Source organism: Podarcis filfolensis (assembly GCF_964270895.1).
Source record: "Podarcis filfolensis genome assembly, chromosome: 13".
Classification (NCBI taxonomy): domain Eukaryota; kingdom Metazoa; phylum Chordata; class Lepidosauria; order Squamata; family Lacertidae; genus Podarcis; species Podarcis filfolensis.
In genome coordinates, this window is record NC_139615.1 from 28,181,625 (window position 1) to 28,207,117 (window position 25,493).

The window sequence follows — 25,493 nt, forward strand, 5'->3', positions numbered from 1 at the left end:
AACCGTCCCCTACAACTAGGAGGAAAGGCATTTTTGAAATTAGCTGACATATCCAACTTTTGCACCCCGGTAATTTGCAGGGTTTTTGCCACAAGGCAGCATAGGTATTGCATTTAGCTTGTATGCTGGGGGGGAAAAACGGGCAAATAGGTCTTTTCACCATGGGGAAGCAACCAGTATCGTGGCTGGTTTAAATGCTTTCATCCAGGAAATGAAAAGAAAGAGGACCTTCAACAGCTGATTGAGAATCAGTGTCCCTGAAAATGCACAGCAGATAATGTTAATGCGCTCTCTCTCTCCCTCTCTCTCTCTCTCTCTCTCTCTCTCTCTCTCTCTCTCTCTCTCTCTCTGTGTGTGTGTATATGTGTGTGTTAATTTTTCCATTTATTAAACCCTTCACAGAACTTGGATGACAATGTCTTCTCCAAACGGCATGCAAAGTTGGAATTGGATGAGAAGAGGAGGAAAAGGTGAGAGAATATCATTTACTAGTTTATTTAGTGCTTAATTTCCAAGGTTAATTTCTAAGTAGTTTGCAAGTATAAAACCAATTACAAAAGATATAAACACAACAAAACAATTTCCTCAAAACATCCACAATGAAATAAACATGCATAGTTAAAATGTACAATAAAACCAGCCCATTACAATATCTGAATCGCCTGGTTTCACTTGTAGTCTTTACACTGCATTTTGAGGGCTTTTGGGATGGGAGATAACAGTTATGTCGTGGAAGGGGTGTGCAGTAAGAGATTTGTTGATTCTCTTGTTGTAATAGCACTGTTTGGCCTTCTCCCCCCTCAGCTGTCATCTGGGGGCGGCTATTCCATCCGACTGCCTTAGTGGGAGAGATAGGAAGCAATGTTCCTTTCATCAGCTTGCTGGAGGCCTAGCTCCATCAGACACCTGCCCTTGAACTGTGCCAGCTGGCTAATACAGGAACAGCTGCTTAGAAATTGGTGCCTGATTGTTGATTTTGATTTTCCTCTCCCCTCCCTGTCCCTTTTCTCTCGAGTGTTGTGCTCTTTATACTGTCAGCCAATGGGTAGGGACTGTCTTGTTTTTGATTGTATGTAAACTGCTCTGGAAGCCCCCTCCCCCCCTTTTTTTTTTGCCAGAGAGCAGAATAAAATCCTCTAAATACAAGGAATTGACATAACTCATTGAAATGTGTAGGCAGTCAGTTTGAGCACAAAGCACCTTTCCACACTAGTTGTAGTTAGCCTATGGAACTCCAGGCCACAGGATATTCTGCCAGTTTGCTTTAAAAAAGAAAAAGAAAAAGAAAAAAAGATTAGAATAGTGGAAGATAGTTTGCTGCTATCCATAATCAAAACGTCTTCAAGTACAAGTTTAAAACACCTTGTTTTTCTCCTTTCTCTTCTCCCTTCCCTAGGTGGGATATTCAGCGTATCCGGGAGCAAAGAATTTTGCAGCGACTACAACTCAGAATGTATAAAAAGAAAGGAATTCAGGAATCTGAGCCTGAAGTTACCTCATTTTTCCCAGAGTCAGATGATGGTGAGTGGCTTTAAATATGGTATTGCAGGTGTCCTTTTCTCCCACCTGCAAAAGCTTGATTGAGAAGGATTGGCAGAACCCTGTTGTAAAAGTAGAAATCCAAAATGTGAGTGGCTATTGCACTTAGATAGTTTACCTTCTCTTCTCTTTTCATCCTAGTTGAAAGCTTGCTGATCACCCCTTACTTGCCTGTTGTAGCATTTGGCCGACCGTTACCAAAATTAAACCCACAGTAAGTATACCCATATGCTTACATTAAAGGAGAAAATATGGATATGGGTGGACTTAAATTGTGGGCTTCTTGTCTGAGGGGGTGATCTTGTTTCTGCCTAACGTGATAGAGTGTTTCGCTATTTATAGACAAACTTTGATTTCAAAGTGATTTCACAGTTTTGCAATTGAGTGAGCACTAAAAGGACTATGATTTGCAATCTGCTTATTGTGAGGTTTATGGTATTGATGGAACATGTTAAACACACTCCAGCAGGGTTGCCTATTTTCAGACCCAGAAACTCATCCAGGGTGCCAGTCACAAAATGGCTGCCAGGGCGTGGCATCACACAAAATGGCTGCTACATCTAAAAGGGGGAAGACCACCAAATGGTGTGGGTATGCCTCTTTAACACTTCTACTCTTAAATTTTATGCTGGGTCTTACCAGCTTTTAGGCTAAAAATGATTTTACTGGTCATACTTCTTGGTTCTGTGCATTCTTGCTGAAATCTTTAGAACCATGGCTTTGTAATATTCTATCCCCTAAGACTGCAGAAGTCAGGTACTGAAAATAGTTGATAAAATGTGACAATTATTTCACTGGATGGCTGATAGAAACTTGATTTTCATGGTATTCTTTCAAATGTCCTGCTTTCTAATTCCATTCGCAAGTTCAACTCAAGGCTTTTTCACTTCTTGACATGTTTCGTAGTAATAATTTAAAAAGAATGCTACACATGAAGAACAACATTTCAGGAACTGTTGTTCAGTTTTTTATATTCTTTAAAATACCATGCAAAATATGTGCAGATTGGCTACTCTGTGGCTTACACTTATTTCCAGTGTGTCTATAAATGACTGACATGTGCTTATTGCCAGCTCCTCACATAGGACTAGAAACTTGAGCTGCCAGATCTTTCCGTTCACCATAATTAACTGTTTTCCATGGGCCACTTTGTTCCACAGGAATTTTGAACTGCCGTGGCTGGATGAGCGAAGCCGTTGCCGGCTGGAGATGCAGAAGAAACAGACTCCTCACCGGACATGCAGAAAATAGGCATGTCCAACTAGGAGAAAACTCTGCCTTGATGGTAGGCTTGTGCTATTTGCAGCAAATGGCAGAGAACCTATATGTTCTGTCATGTCACTCTTTCCCCGTGATGTATATTCTTGTTTACTATAAATAATTTTTACACTCACATACAGTTTTATTTTCTCCCCCACCCCACCCCCATAAACTTCTTCACTGTTTTTCCATTTTTTCCTTTGTCTGGCAGAAAGTACTGGAGGCTTGTGTTGGGACAGCAAGGTTGGCAGCTTACAATGCACTTCAGTTTATCTCTATTGGATAATTAACAGCCATTTAAAAACTGAAAGGTGGACAAGCATTAAAAAAATACAATGAAACTCTTCTCATTTGTAAGTTCTCGAGCATGCAAAGCCCACCCCTGCTTTTACAAACTAATAAAGCCTTTTGAAATATTTAGCCTGCTGGTTAACGACCTTGAACATTTGTGTGGGTGGGAGACACATTACCCATTAAGATATATTGGACAAACATTGATGTTTCTTCTTGTCCTGGTGCTTGTAATTGCTGTTCTAAAAAGGCTCCGCATATGGTTCTATACATTTCCTCCCACCTTGTTTGGTTTTTCATGTTCTACTGTTATGATATGGCTAGTTAATATATTTTCAATGGGTATAAACAACCCTTGTTCATGCCTTCTGCTTCTGATTACAGGACAGCAGGTTATTAAAACTTGACATTTTATTACTTATAGCAAAGGGCTCCATACCTTGACAGCTATGTCACACTGTTAGTTCTGTTGGAACAGTTAGGTATAAACCAGGGTTGACAGTGCAATGTCAGATTGTCTCCAGACTTTTCCTGGTTTGTTTTACCAGCAGGCTCTTTATTTCTTAGTTTTCTTCTGTTATATACAGTGTGGCTAAATTGTAGGCTATTTTTATATATAAAAGAAACAAAATTTTGCACAATTCTAGTTTCTTATTGGAAATTCTCAGTGGCAGTGCTGCCAGATTTGCTAATAAATGAGGCATGGAGAATTGAGTAGATCCTGACCCGTGACACTGCCAAGCGGCACAAATGGCATCTCAAAAATAGTCCACCCCAGCTTCACCAAAAATCCCAGACTTTGCCTCTTACCTGGTATATGATGGAAGGACTTTGTTGCTTAGCAACCACCATGTGCTTCCATCCCGAGATCCAGCAAAGCAACTGCTACTGGAGGGAAGGGCAGCAATGAGAGAGGCAAAAGGATTTTATCCTCTTGCCATACATAAAGTGATTAATCCCCCCAATACCTCTTGAAAACAATGGTTTTCTCCCCCTGCCTGAAGTCCATTGCAACATAAGTTTATATGTATCTTAGGGAAGGTTAAAGTCTGTTAGAGAAGTGGTTGTGCCTGTATTCTTCACTACAGCAACTCCCATTTGTTTACATTGAGTTAAATCAAAGTAACAGCTGAACCCTTGTGTCTCTTTGAAGCTTGTTTCGCATATTTTAAGTAAGATTCCAGCTCATGAAGATGAAACATTCATCCTCTCCAGAGAACAGGGAATTCCTTTATAATTCCACATGCTCCATGCAATTGCAGGAAGCTGCCTGGGTGTGTGTGCATATGCACACATGCTTAGATGAGCAGTGAAGCTACCTTTTACTTCTTTGCATTGAATGAAACTTCTGTATAAATAGAAAGAAAGCTCTGGGTCTCAGTTTCATTGCTTGTTGCAGATCCCAGTGCAGGATGATGTCCAATGCTTATCTAACACATTTGTTTTTCTATCACATCTTTCAAATACTTCTAGTAGTTGCTGTTCCACTTCTGGGTTACGTTCCCTGGGAATTCAGAAGGATACCTCTCCCCGCCCCCTCAGAGTAGCACGCTCAATGTGAACATAGTTAAAGAGGTCATAAGTGTGGTTTAAACTTCAAAATGAGAAAAACAGATCCTGTCTTTTGCCAAGTAATCCGTGTAGTTGAGGTAGTGCACAATGCTTGCCTAATTTTATTTTAAATAAGGCTGTATTTGAATCTTTTGCTCTCTTTTAGCATGCCAGCATGCATATTTTTATTTCTTTTTTGCACCCTGCAGTTACAAGCCTGGATGTAAAAAAAAAGAAAAAAAGAAAGCCTCAAGTATAGGCTTCTTGAAGGCACTGATTTCAGACTTGATCCTGCCAACACTTGGGCCTACTTTCTGCTCTCAAGTAAGCACAAGCAGTTTGCAAGATTGTGTCTTAGGTCTATATCCCATTGGGGGAGGGGATAACTGCTTTTGCTTAGCCCAGAAAACATCTATTATCAGAAGTGCCACAGTGTGTGTTTCTGAAATACAACAGCAAAATATTCCCTAGTCAATAGTGTGCTGGTTTACAAGAAGAATCCCACTTATATAATAACACATGCAATTTAGATCTAAGAGGATGGGTAGGTGTGTGGAAGTAGGTAGGGGTTGTACAAAGCATTTGCAGTGGATGTTAGTTGGGAGTGGAGGGAATAGCCTTCCCTATAGGGGATACAGCACTGTGAAATTTGTATTTGCCCTTGCAAATTAGATCTGATACTTGGTTTAGGACAAAACATTACTTTTAACCAAGCTTATGGTAGTTCAAAAAAAAAAAGAAGTGTCTGTAATCCCTTCCTTTGTTTTCTGCCCTTTGACATGTGGTTGTCTGCAAATGCATCCTTTTTGATACCATTTTAAATATGTAAAATCAGTTGTCTTGTAAATATCTTATAAAGGAAAAAAAAGTTTGTAAATACCAAATTTGTGGCTGTTAATGTTTGGGGTTTTTGTTTTTTAAAAACTTTTTGCTTCAGTTCATTTAGGTTTAACAGTGTTAACAGGGAGTATTAAGAGAAATTCTGCTTGTATGTTTAAACAAAATTGAAACAAATCATTTTTTTTTTACAATAAAATGGAAAGAATATTGATGCTTTTGTCATGCATTATGCATTGTTTAATGGATTGGGTAAAACTTTTGAGTGTCAGAATCTGCCTTTATGGTCACATTCTGTTATATACTAGAAGCAGAAAGGGAAATACATGCCTTATAGCCCAGTCTTATGCACATTTACTTGGAAATACATCTCACTGACTGCAGTAAGACATACTCCCAAGTGAGTGTGCATGAGACTTCAGCCCTTTCTTGTTCAGCTCAGTCCAGTGTGCAGCTGCTGTGAAAAAGATGAATTCTGTATTATTGAGAAAGGGATTAGAGATAAAACGTGCCAATGCTGTAATGCTGTTATACAAATCTCTTGTAAGATCTCACTTGGAATAACTGGGTACAGTTCTGGTTGCCTCGCCTCAAAATGGATATTGTAGAGCTGGAGAATGTTCAGAAAAAGATGACCCAAATGATCAAGGAGATGGAGCAACTCCCGTATGAGGAAAAAGTTACAGCATTTGGGCTTTTAGTTTAGGGAAAAAAGGTGAGTAAGGGAATATATGATAGAGATGTATAACCTGATGTGTAGTGTCAAGGAAATTTTTCTTCCTCATAATCCTAGAGCCATCCAGTGAAGTTGAATGGTGGATGATTCAGAAAAGAAAAGAGAGTACTATGGAATTTGTGCCCAGAAGATGCAGTGGTGGCTTTTAACGAGGATTAGGCAACTTAATGGATGATAAGGCTATGTTCTGCCTCCACCGTAGGAGAAACTGAATGTCAGTTGTTTAGGAAGGACAGTTGGGAAGAGTGCTGTATGCTCAGCTTTCCCTTGGGTTGGCCGCTGTGAAAACAGGATGCTTGATTAGATGACCCTTGATAGAAAAAGAACTTGCACGTCCATGAGCTAGTTGGAGCAATTTGATTTGCTGTAAACCAACTTCAGACGTACAGTTCGCTGTTAGGTGTATGCAGACTGTATCCTAAACTGGCAGGTATTGGGTAGAAAGATGTTTGAACAGTGGGATGAAAAGGCAACAAAATGCAAGGCATAGCAGTAGACCTGTCACACTCTCATATAGAGTCAAAGTATATACAAAAGTAGCTCCTGGGGGTGGTGCTGTATTCTTACAATACTATACTGTTTTAAGTAGCTTTGGGTTGCCCTGGGCATTATAAAGCAACTAACACATTTTAATAATAATAATAATAATAATAATAATAATTATTATTATTATAATATAATATATGCCCAGCACATTTTAACACTTATGAGCAGGACAGTAATTTCCCCAAACGGGAGAAGTGCAGTATTTTTTTGTATATGTCAATGGGAATGCCCTAAACTGCTTTATATGGGTGTGCTCTTTTCTGAAGTCTTCGTTGGAAGTATGATTATTTTTTGAGATCAGATGCAGTTCCTTGGAGAATGTAATGTTTGTTTTTATTTGGGCAACTGCTACCCCACCCATCAGCACGACTGCTCCCAGGGTGGCTAACAAAGCATGGAAACAATTAAAATCAAATCAAACATAACAAAAGTGAAAATAAAGATCAAAAGGCCTGTTAAAAACAAAAAACAAATCTGGTGCCAAAAAACACGGGAGTTGGCTTTAAGCTAGCCTCTCTGAGGAAATCATTTTAAAAGAAAAACCTCTTGTAGATACAGTACCTCAAAATGGATGACATTAATGGATGCATAGCTTCAATATTCTTAGGTCGATTTTCGTATGTTGTCAGTGTTAAATGTCAGAATTGTCTCCCCCAACTTCCTTGTGTAAATACTGACCTGTTTGCCCCTTCCGCTGTTTACCTAGGGCAATGCTAGTATTGGTGGAGGATATGGAGGGGGCTGAGCTTCCATTGCTGTTATGGCTAGTTTAGTTTGCCTTGTAATGGGGTGGGGGGCGGCAGAACGCCAGAATCCGTAGTCGGCGGCTATATTTTATTAGGGCAACCAAAAGTGCAAGTAAGTGTGACAAGCTTTCGCGTTCTCCAGAACCTTTCATCAGGGCAGTTGCTACACAATGTGCCAGGTGGTGAAGATTTTATTTTTTCTGAAGTACCAAAAAAAAAAAAAAGCAAAACACTGCGGATTGTTTCGAAGCTTGTTTCTGGGTCTTGCACCTTCTTTCCCAGCCCACCCTAATCTTGCCTTAACTGGTCTTGCATCATTCCCCTCCCCACCCCACCCTGCTATAGGCTCGTCGCTTTATTCCCTTAGGTCCCCTGTACAACGCCTTGCCACAACCGCTTTACCACTGCAGGGAGAAAGGGATGACGTCACCGTCGCAATGGGAAAACGTAATGGCAGAAGAAGCGCCGTTTCTGGCGGATTACGACCCCCCTCTTTTTTTTTAATGCAGCAGCCCGCGAGGGCATGGAGCACGTGATGCTGTTGCTGGGCTGTCCTCTCCGCCCGCCACTGGAGAGCCGCCTGCTGGTGACGTCGCCTTCCGCGGCCCCTTGATTGGGCGCGAATTTTCTTCCCCTCTTAAAACCCCTTCCTCTCTTTTTTTTTTGTGTGTGTTCCTTTCCCGCCGCCGCTTCGACCGCAAAGGAGCCTGGGTAGCTCGGGTGGGAGTGGGGGAAGCGCAGAGCAGCGCGAGCATGTCGCTCTGCATGTCGGGAGCCGCAGTCCTTCCGCGGCCTCGCGCCTCCCCTCGCTTTCCCGTCATTCCCTTTGCGCCGCTGCTGCCGCCGCCTACTTCCCCCTCATAAACGTTTCGCTTCTTATTTCTTTCTCGGCTACTGTTAAGATGGCGGACCGTCGGAGGCAGCGCGCCTCGCAGGACAGCAGCGAGGACGAGGAGTCCGATTCGCCGCCCGGCAGCGCGGCCCCTTCCCCGCGGGGCGCCCACCGCTCTGGCCTGGCCGTGGCGGGAGGGGGCGGCGGCGGCGGCGGCGCTGCTGTTGACGCCGTGAGCGCGGAGGCGCCGGTGACGGTGGGAGGCAGCCCCGCCGACTCGGAGTGTGTGAGTGTGGAAGGGAGCCTGGTGGGAAGAGGAAAAAGGGGGCAGGGGCGGGGAGAGAAGCTGCTTGGAGTTTCTCCTCTGGCTGCACCCGGCTCTTGTCGGGGCCCGCTTTCACCGCGGGCCTCGACCCCGGAACTACCGGCGACATTAAAGCAGAAACGGCAGTGTACCTTGGTTGTTGGTTTTTAAAAAAATCTTAACGTTTGCCGTTGAGCAGCCTTAACTTGTATCCGGTTATCCTACGCTCAAACGATGTGGTTTTTGGGAAAGCCTTAGTATCTCCTCCTCCGTTTCGGGGTTGCTTTTTTAAATCGTTATGTAAAGATTTTTTTAATGCCTCCCTTAGTTACAAAAGTGTTTCCGAGCACATTTAGTCGGATTTTCCCTCAGCAAGCTAGTTCTTGGGTATCTTTGGCCAGGATTCAAGAATTTGGAGGCCAAAGGATGTGCTTATCAGTCAAGCCTCAGTCCCGGTTATCTTTGTGGTTTTCCTTATTGGAACTTAAAACTGTTAGTTGTGTCTATGAGATGAAAATGTACACTGTCTTCCCTCGGTCTGTAGTCGTATTTTTAGAACCTGAGTATTTTTAGAACCTCTTCTCCCCCCACTAGCCTTTTCAAAGACCAGGGTGTCATCAACCACTTTTGTTTATTGGAGTAACATTAATGTTAAGTCTGACATTTGAGGTTTTTAGCTAACAAGCTCCGATAGTCTTGGTAAGCAAACTTTGCTGTGATATTTTGAAAGCTATAAAAACAACAATATGGTGATTGAAGCTGCTAAGGTTATTGCTCCATTTGCAAAGTAATGGTGGGGGTGGTGTCCAAACGGAGATAAAACAGAAGAGTTTGAAGCAGACAGCATTTGAAAGAGGGCTTTTAGGAATTAAGACACACCCTTTGCTGGATGGCCACATTAGGATTTACAGATGGCATGCACTTGGTTTTATTGCATCGGCTGCTTGTTTCATAGATCCACCAGGTCTTTTGACTAATTTATTTTGTTCGTACTGAAATACCAGATTGGTTCTCTGTTCTGATTCTGTTTTCCCCTGAATTAAGGTGGAATCAACAACTAACAGCTGCAGTCTTGTTGTCATAGTGCAATGAAATAGTATGTATCCAGTGTGCTAAAATGTTGTACAGTGATTCCAAGCTTGGAATACCTGGTTTAGATTGCCAGTTGGGACACATCTACTGTGGTTGGGTGGGAATTGCACATCCTTCTGGATAGCATTTAGCAGCTGCCATGTTTTTCGTTTGCTTTCCTGACTCCCTTGTTCTTTTGAAGGTATGGCTTTCAAAGTTTGAAGCAGACCACCTCTGTAAGAAGACCTAAATGGTTGTGCGGGGAGACACAAGAAATAAAGAACAATAGAAAGAGGGTAGCATCATGTAACATGATCAAGCCTGAAAACATGAATGAGTAAAGGAAGTAGGCTTAGTAAGCAGAAATTGTAGGTCCCAACATGTTCCCCACATTAACAGCCCTTCCTTGGGGCTCTTTCTCTTTGCAAAGGAAGTTGTTGACAGTCTGTTGTCTGTAATACAGTGGACCTTGGTTCTTGAATGGCTTAGTTGTCAAACAAATCAGCTTCCAAATGTCGCAAACCCGGAAGTAAGTGTTCCGGTTTGCAAACGTTTTTCGGAAGCTGAACGTCTGAAGCGACTTCCACTTGAGCGCAGGAAGGTCCTGCAGCCAATCAAAAGCCGCGCCTTGGTTTTTGAATGGTTTCAGGAGTCAAACGGACTACCGGAACGGATTAAGTTTGAGAACCAAGGTACCACTGTGGGCTTGTCCTTGCTTTCTAAAGGTGTGCTCACACCACACAATTCTTTTCCCAGCAGAGTAGGGAAAGGGCACCTTTCTGCCTCTGGAGAATGCCCTGCTCTTCTTCTCAGCAGGTGCATCATCTGCATGCATAAGTTGCAGCGGAAGAGCTATTTCTCTTGCCTGTCCAGTTGAAACACAAACCCAATTTTTTATTTATGAGATCGGTTGGTAGGCAGGGTTCCGGCTTGTTGCTAAACTGAGCCCTCCTGCAGTCAGTGTGTTTTGAGACCGTGCAGTACATCCATAAGAAGTGAGTCCCCCTTTAAATGAGAAAATCACATTCCCATAACCAAATCTGACCAAATAAGTGACTCCTTCAGAGATTTGGTGTGTAAAGCACTAGCTTTTTCCAGACAACATCTGAAGAAAATACGTCCTAAAGAACCCTATGTAAGCTGTTATTGTTAACACAAGCAATAAAAGGAAAAGAGGTGAATTAAAGCAAAAAGGAAAATAGAATTGGGCCAAGAGAAACAACATTTTCTGAGGCTGCATAAATGTAATGTATTTAAGTGTACTGGATCTTGGCTACTAGCTACATCCCCCACCTGGCAAGACCCAGATAAAATAGCTGAACAATATTGTTGCTGCTGTTTGCTTATATGATAGAGAACGTTGCAGTTTTATTAAAATATTCAGTTTTGTGTTCCTTCATCACCTAGAGTTCTTAACATATGTGTATTGCTATAAGCATTTTTATTTGTGTTCTTATTGAGGGTTATGCTGCTTTTCTTTATGGTAATATTTCTTTCTCTTAAAACAGGAAAGTGAAGACGGCATAGAAGGAGATGGTAAGTGATGTTCTCTCTTTTAGTTTGAGTGATTGTGAATGGTGAGGCGTAGTGTAGATTTGGTCAGGGAATATTCTTAGAATTAATGCTTATTGTAATAGCATTTTTTAAAACAACCAAGCAGCATATACATTTTCTTTTTAAAAAAATCAAGTTGTAATTCTACAAGAAAGATGTTCCAGACACAAGCCCTTATGCTTATGGTACTTTGGCCTGTAGGTAAATTCAGACATCTTTTGTTAGAAATGGACCTCATCATAGATGAATGGGTGGTAAGGTTTTCTACCAGAGTTTTGTTTGGCTGTTTGTATTAATGAAAACACAGTGTGATGTTTTTTCTTCCATACATTTTAATGGCTTGGATATCTTATCAAGTGGTAAGACTTCCCCACGTTTACCACTTGATAAAATGTGGCCAGAGCTGCCTTATTAAAGAACAGCTCAAGGGTTCCCATATCCACCATCACTTTGTGAACATGAGTGGACAGTGAAAATTCCCCTGCTTCACTGGCCACAGACTCTGTGGCAGTGTGAAGGAGCCATATATATATATATATATATATATATATATATATATATATATATACATACACCCACACCCACCCACACACCGTATTTTTCGCTCTATAAGACGCACCAGACCACAAGACGCACCTAGTTTTTGGAGGAGGAAAACATGAAAAAAAAAAATATTCTGAATCTTAGAAGCCAGAACAGCAAGAGGGATCTCTGCGCAGTGAAAGCAGCGATCCCTCTTGCTGTTCTGGCTTCTGGGATAGCTGCGCAGCCTGCATTCGCTCCATAAGATGCACACACATTTCCCCTTACTTTTTAGGAGGGAAAAAGTGAGTCTTATAGAGCAAAAAATACGGTATATATATATATATATATATATATATATATATATATATATATATGCACTTCATTAGGATGTGAAGTCTTAATGCACTGTCCTAGAAACTTCAACGGAAAGTTGAATTTTGAGGAGGAATTTGAAGACGGGGGGATTTTCAGCATTATGTAAGTGTTCAGAAGAAGCTGGAAACATAAGAAGCAGCAAAGCAAAAAAGTGAATATTTTACAGAAGCATAAGGCCAACAGATGATTGAGGGTGGTGGATTTTGAGGAGCTAAGAACATAGGTAGGAGGATGTGGTGGTGGCGGCAGAGGGATGAGGTGGGGCAAGGCCATAGTGGACTTTCAAGGTAACAGCAAGAACAGTTGAGAAAACATTGTAGGGATTAAGGAAAGGCTTACATGTCGTGTAAGCGTTGAATAATTTTGGTGCAGAATTCTGAATTTAGGCAAGAGGGATGAAGTGACATTGGAATGCCACAGAGGAGATGGTTGCAGTAGTTATGAGAAATGGCTTGAATGTGAACCAGAGCTTTTTACTAAGAGGGCAGAGAAGCATGACCAGTGTTTTAGACTGAGAAGCACTATGTCTTGTTGGTGAACGGAATGTGAAAAGAAAAGAAAAATGAGTGTGTGCATCAAAGATTAAACAAGTGTTGTGTCTGTTAAGTTGTGCGGATGATGACTTTGTCAATGGATCAAGAGGGTATATGAGAAGAGAAAGGTATGGGAAGATGAGAAATTTGGTCGTCTACATAACAAATTTTAAAGGGTTTGTCTAACCGCAAACAACTCTTCTTTATATTTAGCTGTTCTTTCTGACTATGAAAGTGCTGACGACTCAGAGGTGAGTTACATTTTTACTGACAATTTCAAATATGTCTGTTGCCATTTTTACTGACAATTTCAAATATGTCTGTTGCCATTTTTCTGGTGTACAGTATTAACATGCCAATGAACTTTTATTTAGAAAAGGAGCCTTCAGGAATCTGGACCCTTGGATGAATTGGAATGTGTAATTTTTATCTCCTTTGCCATGGAAAAGCAGTCCAACTTCTGCGTTTTGAAATTTATTATATGTTATCTATCCTCTGTATTCAAAGCTTACCTTGGGGGTATTAGACCTAGAAGCACGTGCCTTGGATGCCTGTTTATCTTCTGCTGGTGTTGGGGAAGCCATCAGGTTCCAAATGGTGGTTCACTTACATTAAACCATAGTTATAAACAAACTGTGGTTGTGTGAGCGTGAGGAACACAGAACTGAAAAGTTCTTATTGTGCTCCTCCCTTATTCCTGAACTGCTGGAAACAAGCCAAAGTCTGGCTTTGTCATGGCAACTGAACTTGGGTTTGTGGTTTGTTTCTCCCAAACTACGAGCAGTAAGCCAACAACAAATGTTGGCTATTGCTCATGGTTCATTTCTCTTTAAACAAACCACAAGCCCATGTTCAGACATCACAACAAGATGGAATTTGGCTTGTTTCCTGCCACTTTAGCAGGAGCAGAGAAGGAGTGCTATGAGAACTCTTCAAATTAAACCATAGATTGTGTTTACTAATAGATTGACTTGCAGAGCAAAACAGTTTGTATAAGCCTATAAGCCTGTTCAGACAAAACAGTGTCCTGGAGGAAAAGATTTTTTTGTAAAAAAAGAAAAATTCTTTAAATTGCTAGGCACCTGCACCAATTGAATCACATTGGATGTTTGTTTCAGGCTGAGGAGGGGGAATACAGCGAGGAGGAGACATCCAAAGTGGACCTGAAGCGGGAGAGTAATGAAACTAATGAGCTGACAAGAAAATCAGACAAAGGGGATGAAAAACCAGAATCGAAAGGCACTGTGGCAGGCGAGAGGCAGAGTGGGGATGGCCAGGTAAGTCTTACCAGATGCTGAGTATAGGTACTAACCATTTAAACGAAAAGGTGCCTTTGTATTTACTTTTCAAGAAATAAATACTTAGTTTCATAACGTTCTAAAAGAAGCTTCCTGCATTTTTGTGTAATAGGCTAGTGTTAGGGAAATCAATAAAGGCATCCATTTTTAAACTGCTTTGCCTTTTCCCCACTTACACAAATGCAGTTAGTTATTTTCACCACTAGAACACGTTCCTACATTCTTTCTACACAGTCTCTAACCATTGGTGTTGTCATAATCATCCAGTGTTCTGTACAGCTGATATTTCTAACGTATAACAAATCAGCACATACATAATGATACCTGACTGAATCATACCTGGAGTAGACCCATTGAAACAAATGACTTAACTAAAGTCTTCATTAGGTCTGTTCTGAATATAGCTAACATTGGACATTGTCTTTTTTCTTTCTTTTTTCAGTATTCCAATAGTGACATCACTTAGGAGAAATAGCAGCGGATCTAGTTGTACTTTATATCCTGAAAATTTCTCCAATATATATATATATATATATATCTTTTCCCAACATTTTTCAGCTGGCAAACAATTTCATTGCAAATGATAGAAATCTTCTCTCACATTTTCAGCAGTTCAACATACAATTCTTACTTTTCTTGCCATTAAGGGAACAGTATCTTGCAACAATTCTCTCTTGATAATCATACACAAAGAAAAAGTGCTGTTGAAAAGTCTCTCTGTAAGTGTATAGGTGTATACTAAGTGTATAAGTGTATACTCCAGATGTTGAGTCTACTGCACCATAAATGCACTTGTCCACACTTCTCAGCGTCATGCTAAGCGGATTGCTGTCCATGCAGGCCCTTCTGCTTGCCTAATCTGCAGCGCAGGGAGGGGAGGAAGTCATGCTGTGCTAGTGGAAACCACAGGCTTCGGTCAGCAGAGCTTATTAGTTGAATCCCACTCAGCACTTTGAAGAACATTTTCTTATTTACTGGTTTTGCTTTATCAGTTAGGTAATATAGGTTTCTTTTCCTTTATTCCGGAGTACTTGCATGGTTTTTGGAGAGTTGTCTTATGGAGAATACTATCTTTATTCTCAGACAGCTGTTCTATATATGTTATCAGTTTTATCTTCTGTGATAACATTTGACCAAAACATTGGATGAAGAGGATGGGTTCTGGAACACTTTGGTGGGTTTCTGTGTAGGCAGAAGACCAAGAGGCGCTTGCTTTCCTTTTTCTTGTAGGAAAGCACTGAACCAATTGAGAACAAGGTGGGCAAAAAGCTTCCTAAGCACCTGGATGATGACGAGGACCGGAAGAACCCTGCATACATACCTCGCAAAGGTCTTTTCTTTGAGCATGACCTTCGTGGCCAAACTCAGGAAGAGGAAGTCCGGTAGGTGATGTGGGCAGCGAGTGAAGCGAGGTGGGTTTGCAGAGCAAGGGGTGCTCTTGGTCAGGAAGGGTTAGAAAGTTGAAAGAATGGCTGCTCACAGAGAAAATAATACAAGCTAATACAGAAAACTTTTTTAAAAAAACTATGTGCTATCGCCAATGTGGGACCATTTCTTAATGTTGCGGTTACAAGAACCTTGAGTGGCTTTGAGCAGCCATCTACTGGCACGTAGACCCTCAGGAAGCATTATTTGCTTTACATAGTCATTTGACTGTTTCTTCTGAGTCCCATGTTTCTCCTGGGACAGACTTTATTGGTTGGGGTACCCTGGTTTTGATATTCCCTCCCTTGGTGCCCAGTTGACTTTTATTTTAGTGGCGTTTTAGCTAAATGAAGACCTTTCTGTTTTGTCAGAATTTTGCCTGATTTGAGTTTTCTCCCTGCACTCGGTGCGTTTATACGACTCTGGTTTTAGTTTTTATTTGTATTCCACTGTATTAAGATCAGTACATTTTCTTGTTCCTACCAAAGACCATAACAAATGCATTCTCCAACAAGCCAATACAATAATACAAAGATAATTCAATTTCAAACCTGGCAACAAAAGTAGGAATAGGAACATAAATTAGATCTCAACATCTGTTGCAGTACATTTTAAAATCTATGGTTTTGGACCCCTTCTGAGGTCCTGTGTTGCTAGAAAGAAGGGATAGAGCCGCTTTCTATAAATATAAACATTAAAGCCTCACTGATTCTTTCCCTCTTGTCACGCAAGGCCTAAGGGCCGCCAGCGCAAGCTGTGGAAAGATGAGGGACGGTGGGAGCATGACAAGTTCCGGGAAGACGAGCAGGCACCGAAAACAAGGCAGGAGCTGATTGCTCTTTATGGGTATGATATCCGCTCAACACACAACCCTGATGACATCAAGCCCAGGAGAGTGCGCAAACCAAGGTGAGGTAACAAAGACAAGTGTATGTACTTGTATTATAGTACCGGACCGGGGGGGGGGATGGTGTGGTGGTGCAGGAACATTAATGATGTGGAACTCAGTTCTGTGCCCTGAATAGCTTGAGGAATGTGCTTCTGACCTGTAGCATCTTATCTCCATTCAGATTTGGGAGTCCACCACAGAGAGAGCCAGATTGGGCCAATGAACGGCCTAGTAAGCCGCCACGGCACCAGAGCCTAGAAAGTACTCCCGTGCCACCCAGGACATTCATCAATAGGAACTCCGCAGGGACAGGACGGATGCCCCCACCGAGGACTTTCCCAAGACCCGGTGGCTACAAAGAGAGCCGTCCATGCTACCGGGCTGTGGATGTGAACAGCCAGCATGCGCCTCGCTTCAGTGAGCAGTCAAAGCACGAGAGCAATTACCGTTCCAGGCGTTTGGAGCCCCTCCCACCACGAGAGCCTTCTCCTGAAGTAGAGATTCCGCACATTCGCAACAGCCCTGTTAAAAAGGAAGAAGTGGTTTCGGAAAGCCCAGCAGCTCCTGCAGATGTTCTGCAGCCACCACCAGATAGGCCAGTGGAGAAGAAGTCCTACTCCCGGGCAAGGAGGACTCGGACCAAAGCAGGCGAGACGGGGAAGTTGGCCGAGGAAGTCCCGCTTCCATTGGGGTTGACTCCTGCACCTCTGAAAACTACTGAGGTTATACCATCCCCTTCGCCAGCAAAGACTGGTAATTGGGAGGTGCCTGTTGAAGCTAGCCTAGATGGGCTCGAGCAAGACATAACCCAGTTAAATATAACAGAACAGAACTGGAGCCCAGGGCAGCCCCAGTTCATACAACCTCAGGGTAAGTGGCTGGCTGATGAACTGAAGCAGAGGGGGACTAGCTTTATTTACTTGATATGTTTATAATCCACCCCCATAGAGCAGTTTAGAAAGAACAGTAAATCTAAGTTCTGACTCATCATAAAACAGTTAAAACATCACTCTAGCCAAATATGTATGTGGTTATTTCAAACTGCTATGTGGTTCCTTTGCTGTTCTCTTTATTTCCTAGAATTTTGTTTTCTTCCCTGCCCTGCCTCAACATTTTCCTTTGTCCTCCTCCTAAACCTCGCCTTCTTAAGCTCCAGTCTTCACTTTCTACTTATGTTCACCTTCCTTGCTTCCCTTAGTTTGCTGCCTTCTTAAGGCCCTGGCTCTTGTTTTCCTAAGTCCAAGTTGCTTCTGTCCACCCCTATTTGTCTAGATGCTTTTCTTTAGGATCTGAGCAGCTCAGTCTATGGTAAGCAGAGTCTTTTAGGATCAGAGATCAGCAATAACCAAAAGCTCTTATTGCATCTCTGTGACATTGGGACATATCCACTCACTGGCAGAAGTCCCAACATCATTAAAAAATTTCAAACATAACTTAAATCCCAATTGTTCATTTTTAGCCACTAAGTATTTGCCTAAACTGAAGGTCCGAGAGGATCCAGGAGTTCCATGACTGTTCTGCGAAAGCTCCTCTTTCTGTGCTGATTTGTCCTGGAAATAATATCCTTCAGTTATTCTGAGAAATCACATTAAGATAAAGAAGAAAAAGCAGTTTCACAGTTCTGTAGGGTTCGGACTGGTGAGGACTTTGTATGTCAAACCTCCAGTGTTTACACATCATGCTTGCAGTTGCTGAATACTGCCTACACTTTCAAAATTCAACTTTTTTTAACTATGAAGGCTGCAAAGTTTGCTTTTAAACACACAGAGATAGTTTTCCATCAGACTCTGCATTGTCTTGATGAGGAGAGAAGTATATGAGCAGCCATAGGGACTCTGTACAGCTCCGTTGTATGTGAAGTGCTCTTTAATGCACTGTTGAATAGAAAAGAAGAAAAGCCTGGGGTTCACAGGATGTTGGCCTAAGTAGGGAAGTACCCACTGTAGGCTCAGCCAACTCAACCCATTGTCCGCTGTGATAGCATATGAGGTTTGTTGGAACTAAGGAGGTCTCTGACCAGTGCTCAAAGGGGTGACCAGCTGGGAAATGCATGTACACCACCTTGGGTTCCATGGCAGAAGAAAAGTGGGATATAAGTGTAAGAAAATAAACTTCTCGTTGAGGCAGAGGTGGTAGATTCTGCAGCAATTGGTGCCATCTACCAATGTGGACATCCTGTTATGAGCCCTTGTGTTCTGTAACGTAGCCCCAAATCTACTTCATTCAAAGATTTGTAGTATGGTTACGAGGGACCAGATACAGTTCATTTGAAGAGATATATAGGCCTGCCATTTGGCCATCCCTTCTTTTATAAAAAATGGCACCTGAACTTCCATTTCCTTCTGGACCTTATTGCACATCTGAACATTTCCTCTGGCATTATTTGGTATCAAATAAATATTTTTCATTATTAGTACAAAAGGTTAGAGTCTTAGGAGCTGACTGCATTGGTTATTGCGCTTTGCAATGCAGTCAAGCCATGAAGTCTTCTAGATCTGCGGCCGTAATGAGTCATAGGTGACATAGTGACCTTACACATGCTGAAATTTTGTGCTCTTTGGACTTTCCCTCTACCACATTTTTCTCTCTCCCTCTTCCCTCTCCTCTCCTTCCTGCACCCATTGGAAAACATGGCAACCAGCCCTGCTCACACGTGGGTACTTGCCACTTTCTGACTTGTATACCAACTTACACAAATATAATTTTCATGTCACTTAATGCCACTTCAGATGTAATATTTAGTTCATGAATTCATCAAAGAGTCAGGAGATGAGAGAGCATGCACAAGAGCTTGTCCTTGGAAATAGAAATATTTACTTTATCTGCAGAATTTGGTCATTCTTTGTGGGGATTCGTGGGTTTCTGTAGGGCAGATTTTGAATAGGTCTAGACATGCTTCTGTCTGTCCAAATATTATCATGCCAGATTTCATTTGAGTGCTTTCCAGCACTCCTTTTTCTTATTTAATGTACCTTGGAATGCTCAGAGTAAAACAGATTACCTGAGCAGGTTGCCTAAACACAATAGCAGCCACAGCTGCTCCATGCACACTTCCTCAAAATTGACTAGCACAGGCATGATTTTACTCTACTCAGGCATGACAGCTGAATCTCTCTTCAATGTTCATTCCTATCGCACTTGTATTATAAGGATTCTAAATAGTGCAATAAACTGTAGATAACCACAAAAGCTATCAAAACACTTGCAACAAATAATATCAGACTGGAACCAATAAAGTGCAGTGTTGGTTTACAGAAACATACAAGTTTTGTAATTATCTGCAGTGATTATGAACAGACTTATCTCAAGTCTTAACTCATCTCCTGTGAATTCTGCTTGGAGGAGCGAAAGGGCCCGCCTTGACTTCAGAGTGAGGTGCGGGAGAATAAGCTAGGGGAATAGATTGCAAGACAGGAAGACTATCTGCAGGTACTGTTACATATTTTTAAAACTTGTTTTCTGTCATGAAGGCTTATTCTCTGTTTTAAAAGAAGCTGAGGTTTGCAGGATGTGACAGTACTGGTGTTGCGAGTGAAATCTGTAGGTACATGGAATATACCCAGCTGATGTTGCTTCCTGACATACAGTATTAGAGACAATAAGTTGCATGCGCATCTTCCTGCTCTTTCTGCATCTTAGGAAGTAATATCTGTTCTCATTTTCATCTTTCCTCAGGATCCTCCTTAACCTGCTGCCTCTTCCTGGTTTCTTTCTAATGTTAAGTGTAAAGTAGTAATCAGTCTTGTTGCTGTTTTTCCTTTTACTCCCTTCCCAATAGGTATTCCTAACCAGATGCACATTGGAGCAGCCCCACCCCCTCAGTTCAACAGGATGGAGGAGATGGTAAAGTCCTGTGTCTTTTTCCTGCTTTTCAAGTGGTGGGTCTGACTGGCTACCAGAGGATAGGCTGAAGACCTAGAATTCTCTGTAAAGAGTCCCTGCAGCATTTGGGGGAAGTTACATAACTTGAGTCTGGCTGAGCCCTTGTAGTGGGTTGAATTTGAACTGATTGGGTATTTTTTACAGAGAAATGGGGGATAGGCTGTTGCCATAAAGGGAAAGGGCCGAAAGCAGAAAAGGTGTTGAGCACCACCCAGTACCTCTAGGAATTGGCAGAGTAAGATGTAAGTGGTAAAGTACCCGGTTAGCTGCTGCTTTAGACTAGACGCCTAAAGTGAGCTTCGATTCTCAGGATTCTGAAGAAGTTTCTCTTTAAGGAGAGATAAGTTCTGAACAGGCCTTAAAAATGGGAACATCCCAATTTGCAAGGGCAGGAGCAGGGTGTTTCATTGTGACATTCTTATATGAACTGTGACTACTCTTTTCAGGGTGTTCAGGCAGGCCGTGCAAAGCGTTACTCATCGCAGCGTCAGAGGCCTGTCCCAGAGCCTGCTCCACCTGTGCACATAAGCATAATGGAAGGGCACTACTATGACACACGTGAGTGCATGCTGCTGCTTAAAAATCTCTGGGTTCCCTGTGTTTTGTACTACTATAAAACTCGAGTGGGTTACAGATGATTTATTCAGCCTTCCATCTACAGTGTTGTAAGTGCTCCCTCAAGTAAAAGTGGATTAATTTGTACCAGAATAACACGGAAATATGAATTACTAATTAATCAGCATGAAAATAACAAAGCACTTTAAAAATTCCTGGATGAGGGGAATCTGAAGCTGAGTCTCCCCAGTCCAAAGAGGAAATTTCCATTTTACTTTTCTGCAGACACCACTTCCATTAATAAGGAGCATCTCCTTATTCACCCCTGAACCATCTCTAAAAGCTGATGTGGCTAAACAGTTCTTTGTATGATTTCACATGTTCTTCCCCCTGCCCTCATGGAAACCGGCTTCTTTTTACTGGGATCCCAGTGTGTTTACTGTTAAACTACCAATGTGCATGGAATAAAGGTCGCATTTGATGGTTTATCATTACAGTACAGTTCCAGGGACCGATCTACACTCACAGCGAGAATCCTGCCCCGCTGCCTCCCCAAGGGGTGATTGTTCAGCCAGAAATGCATCTCTCCCATCCAGGTAGGGAATTGCTTCTCACATCTCCTCCTGTCCAGGCATTTCTCTCCAACGCAAGCCCGTGTGAGCTCTGTGAGGCAGAAATGGGGAGAAAAGATAATGGAGCAATCATATAGGGTTGATTGTTACCTTAAGCCTAAAACCTGGAATATTGGATCAAAACTGTTTCCCTCTTCTCTCCCCCTCACTCGTTGCTTTATAGTACCAAATGGCATCCTTGGTACAAAGCCTTCTCTGTTCCGTGAAAAAAATTGGCACCACGCTGAAGCTTTGGATTCCATCTGTGCCGTTCTGCTGCATTTGAAACCCTGTTGCAGATGTGTGTCAGAAGACAAAAATCTAAATTAGGTTTAGCTAATGCAGTGATGGGATGGAGAGATCGTTTTGCTGATCCTTCTGTGCAGATACGATGGGGGGCAGGTGGGCAGATGTAATAAACTTATTAGTTGTCACCCAAAGCGTCTTCAAGTGGTTTACATTGGGAAAGAAATACATAAACACATTATGCCATGGGGGGGGATCGTATTATATTTTTTCCATACAACATACTGTATTGGAGAAAGAAACAGAAAGCCAGTCCCCTGTGATAGAAAATATTGGCAGCACACTAACAACGAACAAAACAGTGCTCCTACTCACTAACCAACAGATGAAAGAAAAGTTCCATGCCAGCACTACCCCTCCATAGCCCCAAAATCATTCATGTCAGCCCAGTAATTTTTTTAAATCACACCCCACCCAGAACTCTTGGGTCATAATGAGCTGCTGCTTATTGGGAGTGGGGGATGGATCCTCCAGGGATGGTCTGGCGCTTCCCCTCCTGCCATTGTCAGGGGTCCAAAAAACAGACCTGCCTCATCGTGTTTTAATAGCACACAGATTTGTTACGGCCATATCTATACTCAAAAGAGCTAAGAAATTATATTAGAAGATTACTGATTCACTTTTTGGAAGAGGAGGGCATTCTGAATCAGGTACTTGTTCCCATCAGATTCTGGAGACGATGCTTTTTTTTACTTCTTGCTGCTGTGGGAGAAGCCTTGCCCACTTCATATCCTGTCTTAGGCAAGAGAGAAGGTTTCTTCTGCAAGTCTCTCCTCACGGCTGGCATAATTATTTGAATCCTTCCTTTTTCTCTTCCCACGTCTGCCATTTCCTTCTGGGTAGGAAAAACAAAATGAAGGAGAGAACATTTGAGCTTAATTGGATTTAAAAGGAGGGATTTTCTGACCATCTGCAAATCACAGGGATTTTACCCTCCAGGATCAATCCTCACAAGCACAGCACAGGAGCATTGCACAGAGATGCTGCAGAGGACTTGTCTGTGCCATCGGATGGGCACATGAATCCTTCCAGATGGAGCAGATTGTAATCCGCTTCAGCACCCTTTCCGTGTTGCGTTCTTGATTTCAGAAGCAACTGTCGATGACTCTTCTTCTCTTCTTTCTCTGCCAGGGTTACATCCACACCAGACACCAGCACCTTTGACCAACCCTGGTTTATATCCTCCACCTGTCTCCATGTCGCCGGGACAGCAGCCGCCGCCTCCCCCACCGCAACAACTGCTAGCACCGACCTACTTCTCCCCTCCCCCTGGAGTGATGAATTTTGGCAATCCCAGTTACCCCTACCCTCCAGGACCACTTCCGCCGCCGCCACCTCCCCATCTGTATTCCAATGCTCAAGTAAGTTTGTTCTCATCTGGGCTTTAAGTCTTTAAACTCCGAGATCCAAAGCAGCAGGTGGCAGAGAAACAAAGCATCGCTGGGCACAGGCTCCCATCCTATCTGAGCAGGCTTTTGTCCTGTCATTAGGGCTCAGGCAAAGCGAGAAGTGTATGTAGCACGTGGTACACTGACTGCTGCTCCCTGTTGTAGCAGATGCACACTGAGTACTTCTGGGTATTCCTCTTGCTAGTAATTGCGTTGTCAGAGGCAGCTAATCCAAGCTGAGCAAATGCGAAAGTATCTTTGATAGAACAGATTTCATGCTGTGGAGGCAAGACCAAACAAGTTTAATAGCCACAGAACATGACGTTGCCGTTCTGTGTTTCCTTTGGCATTGGCCTAAAAGTCTGGGCATTTACAGTGGTACCTCGCAAGACGAATGCCTCGGAAGACGAAAAACTCGCAAGACGAAAGAGTTTTTCGTTTCTTGAGTTGCTTCGCAAGACGATTTTCCCTATGGGCTTGCTTCGCAAGACGAAAACGTCTTGCGAGTTTGTTTCCTTTTTCTTAAAACTGCTTGAAGAGGTGCAGTTGCGGCTGACCGTGCTTCGCAAGACGAAAAACATCGCAAGACGAAAAGACTCGCAGAACGAATTAATTTCGTCTTGCGAGGCACCACTGTATAACTTACCTATTTATCTATTAAATTTATATACTGCCCTTCATCAGTAGATCTGAGCGTGGTTCACAACACAAGCATACAAGATACATAATACATAATAACAAGAACAACCCTCCCCCCCAAAAAATAAAAAGCCGAATAACCCCCACCCAGTGTTAGAAACTCAGATATATAAGCTAATTGACAAATGGCACCTTAAACCTAGATTATAGTTGCCAGAGCGGAATGTTTAGGCAACTTTCTTTGCAGTGAGTATTATTTTTTTATTCATTCATTTCATTTCATTTCTATACCGCTTTATATTTTAAAGAAAAAAAAATCTCAGAAGTGGTTTACAACACATCAAATAAAACAATCCAGAATAAAACGAATTCAAGCTTCAAGGAGAAGATCCTTCTCTAAGTGACTCTTGGCTTTCTCCATATTTATTTATTTACCTACTTAATTTGTAGAGCTGCCCCATAGCAGAAGTACTCTAGGAAGCCAGCATGGTGCAGTGGTTAAGTGTCGGACTAGGACCGGGGAGATCAGGGTTCAGATCCCCTCTCAGTCATGAAGCTCACTAGGCAACTTGTTTTGTAGTTGGTTGATGCTGTGGTTTTTATTTATTTACTGTACCCTGCCCAGAGATCAAGCTTGGATGAAAAAGGGGGGGGGGGATTCTTTTTCTGTTCATTTTTTCCTTAAATATTGGCTTCCTATAATTGGACAAACAGTGTTTCTTTTTAACTTTTTCAGATGTGTTTCTGTGATTGATTTATGTGTGTGTGTACTTTGTATTTAAATTAGTGTGTGCGTGTGCATGCGCAGCTATGATGTATAAACAATACTGTGGATGTTATAACAATATAATATGTAATATTATCAAACACTTTAGGCTTCCTCCCTCAACCTCTGCCCTCCAGATGTTTTGAGACTGCAGTTCCCATCATCCCTGACCACTGGTCCTGCTAGCTAGGGATCATGGGAGTTGTAGGCCAAAAACATCTGGAGGGCCGTGGTTGAGGAAGTCTGCTTTAGACCAACCCAATGGTTTCCTTTTATCTTGGTTTGTAGGCCCAGTCTCAGGTGTATGGAGGGGTCACCTATTATAACACAGTCCAGCAGCAAGTGCAGCCCAAACCTTCACCACCCCGAAGAACTTCGCAGCCTGTCACTATCAAGCCGCCACCTCCTGAGGTATCACTTACCCTCCCCTGATTCACTCTGTGTGATCATTTGTGATCCCTAGAGAGGGAGTTCACCATTCATAAGACCCTCCTTGATCCACAAGAGTGGTTTGTGAAAGTGCGGGATCTCTGCTTTTGTGTTGTTCTGATATGTTGCAAACTCTAGATTCTCGTTGCAGGTTGTAAACAGGGCTCCAGTTAACATTTCTAAACGCTATTGAAGGTGAGCTTAGATGTTAAGATCAAGGTGTCATTGGGACCCTGATTATCAAAAATGAGCATTCCCGCTGATAAACCCAAACTAAAAATTCCACCTTTTTAATGGCAGCTTTACTGTATGAGAAATTACTTCACAATAAAGCTGGTTGCATTTTTTGTGTGATAAGGGGGGGGGGGAATGCACCATTATTTACTTGATTTAAAATAACCCCTTTTGGTTGCCTCTTTGTTTCTGGGTCAGTGAAAAGGCTGTTGGTATCACTCCACCACAAAAAAACCTATGCTGGAAAAATTAACAAATAACTGTAAAAATAATTAAAGTGCAAGTGTCAAGTACTGTACATCAAAAAAAGTACCAAGTGGGAGAGACGTTGTGTCCCTTGCTCTTTTAGGAAATGCTGATCTAGAGCAGTG

The 25,493-nt window shown here is 42.2% G+C and overlaps 2 protein-coding genes across 5 annotated transcripts in view; both read left to right on the plus strand.

Moving 5' to 3' along the window:
* The window catches only part of MSL1 (MSL complex subunit 1), a 26,458-nt gene extending 12,491 nt beyond the window's left edge, over positions 1 to 13,967 (plus strand). The window contains exons 5-11 of one of the 2 annotated variants that reach the window (XR_014541010.1): positions 403 to 470; positions 1,397 to 1,521; positions 1,681 to 1,753; positions 2,700 to 2,824; positions 11,222 to 11,249; positions 12,914 to 12,951; positions 13,819 to 13,967. Coding sequence is in view for 1 of the 2 variants with exons in the window: in XM_083582991.1 (XP_083439117.1) it covers positions 403 to 470; positions 1,397 to 1,521; positions 1,681 to 1,753; positions 2,700 to 2,790 (357 nt within the window). In the remaining variant the exon portion in view is untranslated. Of the gene's footprint in view, positions 1 to 402; positions 471 to 1,396; positions 1,522 to 1,680; positions 1,754 to 2,699; positions 2,825 to 3,010; positions 5,693 to 11,221; positions 11,250 to 12,913; positions 12,952 to 13,818 lie in introns of those variants that run through there. The other variant, XM_083582991.1, reaches the window with a different exon arrangement.
* The window catches only part of CASC3 (CASC3 exon junction complex subunit), a 20,164-nt gene continuing 2,735 nt past the window's right edge, over positions 8,065 to 25,493 (plus strand). The window contains exons 1-13 of one of the 3 annotated variants that reach the window (XM_083582883.1): positions 8,065 to 8,624; positions 11,222 to 11,249; positions 12,914 to 12,951; positions 13,819 to 13,977; positions 15,229 to 15,380; positions 16,156 to 16,332; positions 16,494 to 17,182; positions 20,091 to 20,155; positions 20,641 to 20,752; positions 21,247 to 21,345; positions 22,798 to 23,027; positions 24,748 to 24,870; positions 25,027 to 25,083. In XM_083582883.1, the coding sequence (XP_083439009.1) occupies positions 8,409 to 8,624; positions 11,222 to 11,249; positions 12,914 to 12,951; positions 13,819 to 13,977; positions 15,229 to 15,380; positions 16,156 to 16,332; positions 16,494 to 17,182; positions 20,091 to 20,155; positions 20,641 to 20,752; positions 21,247 to 21,345; positions 22,798 to 23,027; positions 24,748 to 24,870; positions 25,027 to 25,062 (2,124 nt within the window). In that variant the 5' untranslated portion in view covers positions 8,065 to 8,408 and the 3' untranslated portion in view covers positions 25,063 to 25,083. The remainder of the gene's footprint in view (positions 8,625 to 11,221; positions 11,250 to 12,913; positions 12,952 to 13,818; positions 13,978 to 15,228; positions 15,381 to 16,155; positions 16,333 to 16,493; positions 17,183 to 20,090; positions 20,156 to 20,640; positions 20,753 to 21,246; positions 21,346 to 22,797; positions 23,028 to 24,747; positions 24,871 to 25,026; positions 25,084 to 25,493) is intronic. The other 2 variants (XM_083582881.1, XM_083582882.1) reach the window with 2 other exon arrangements.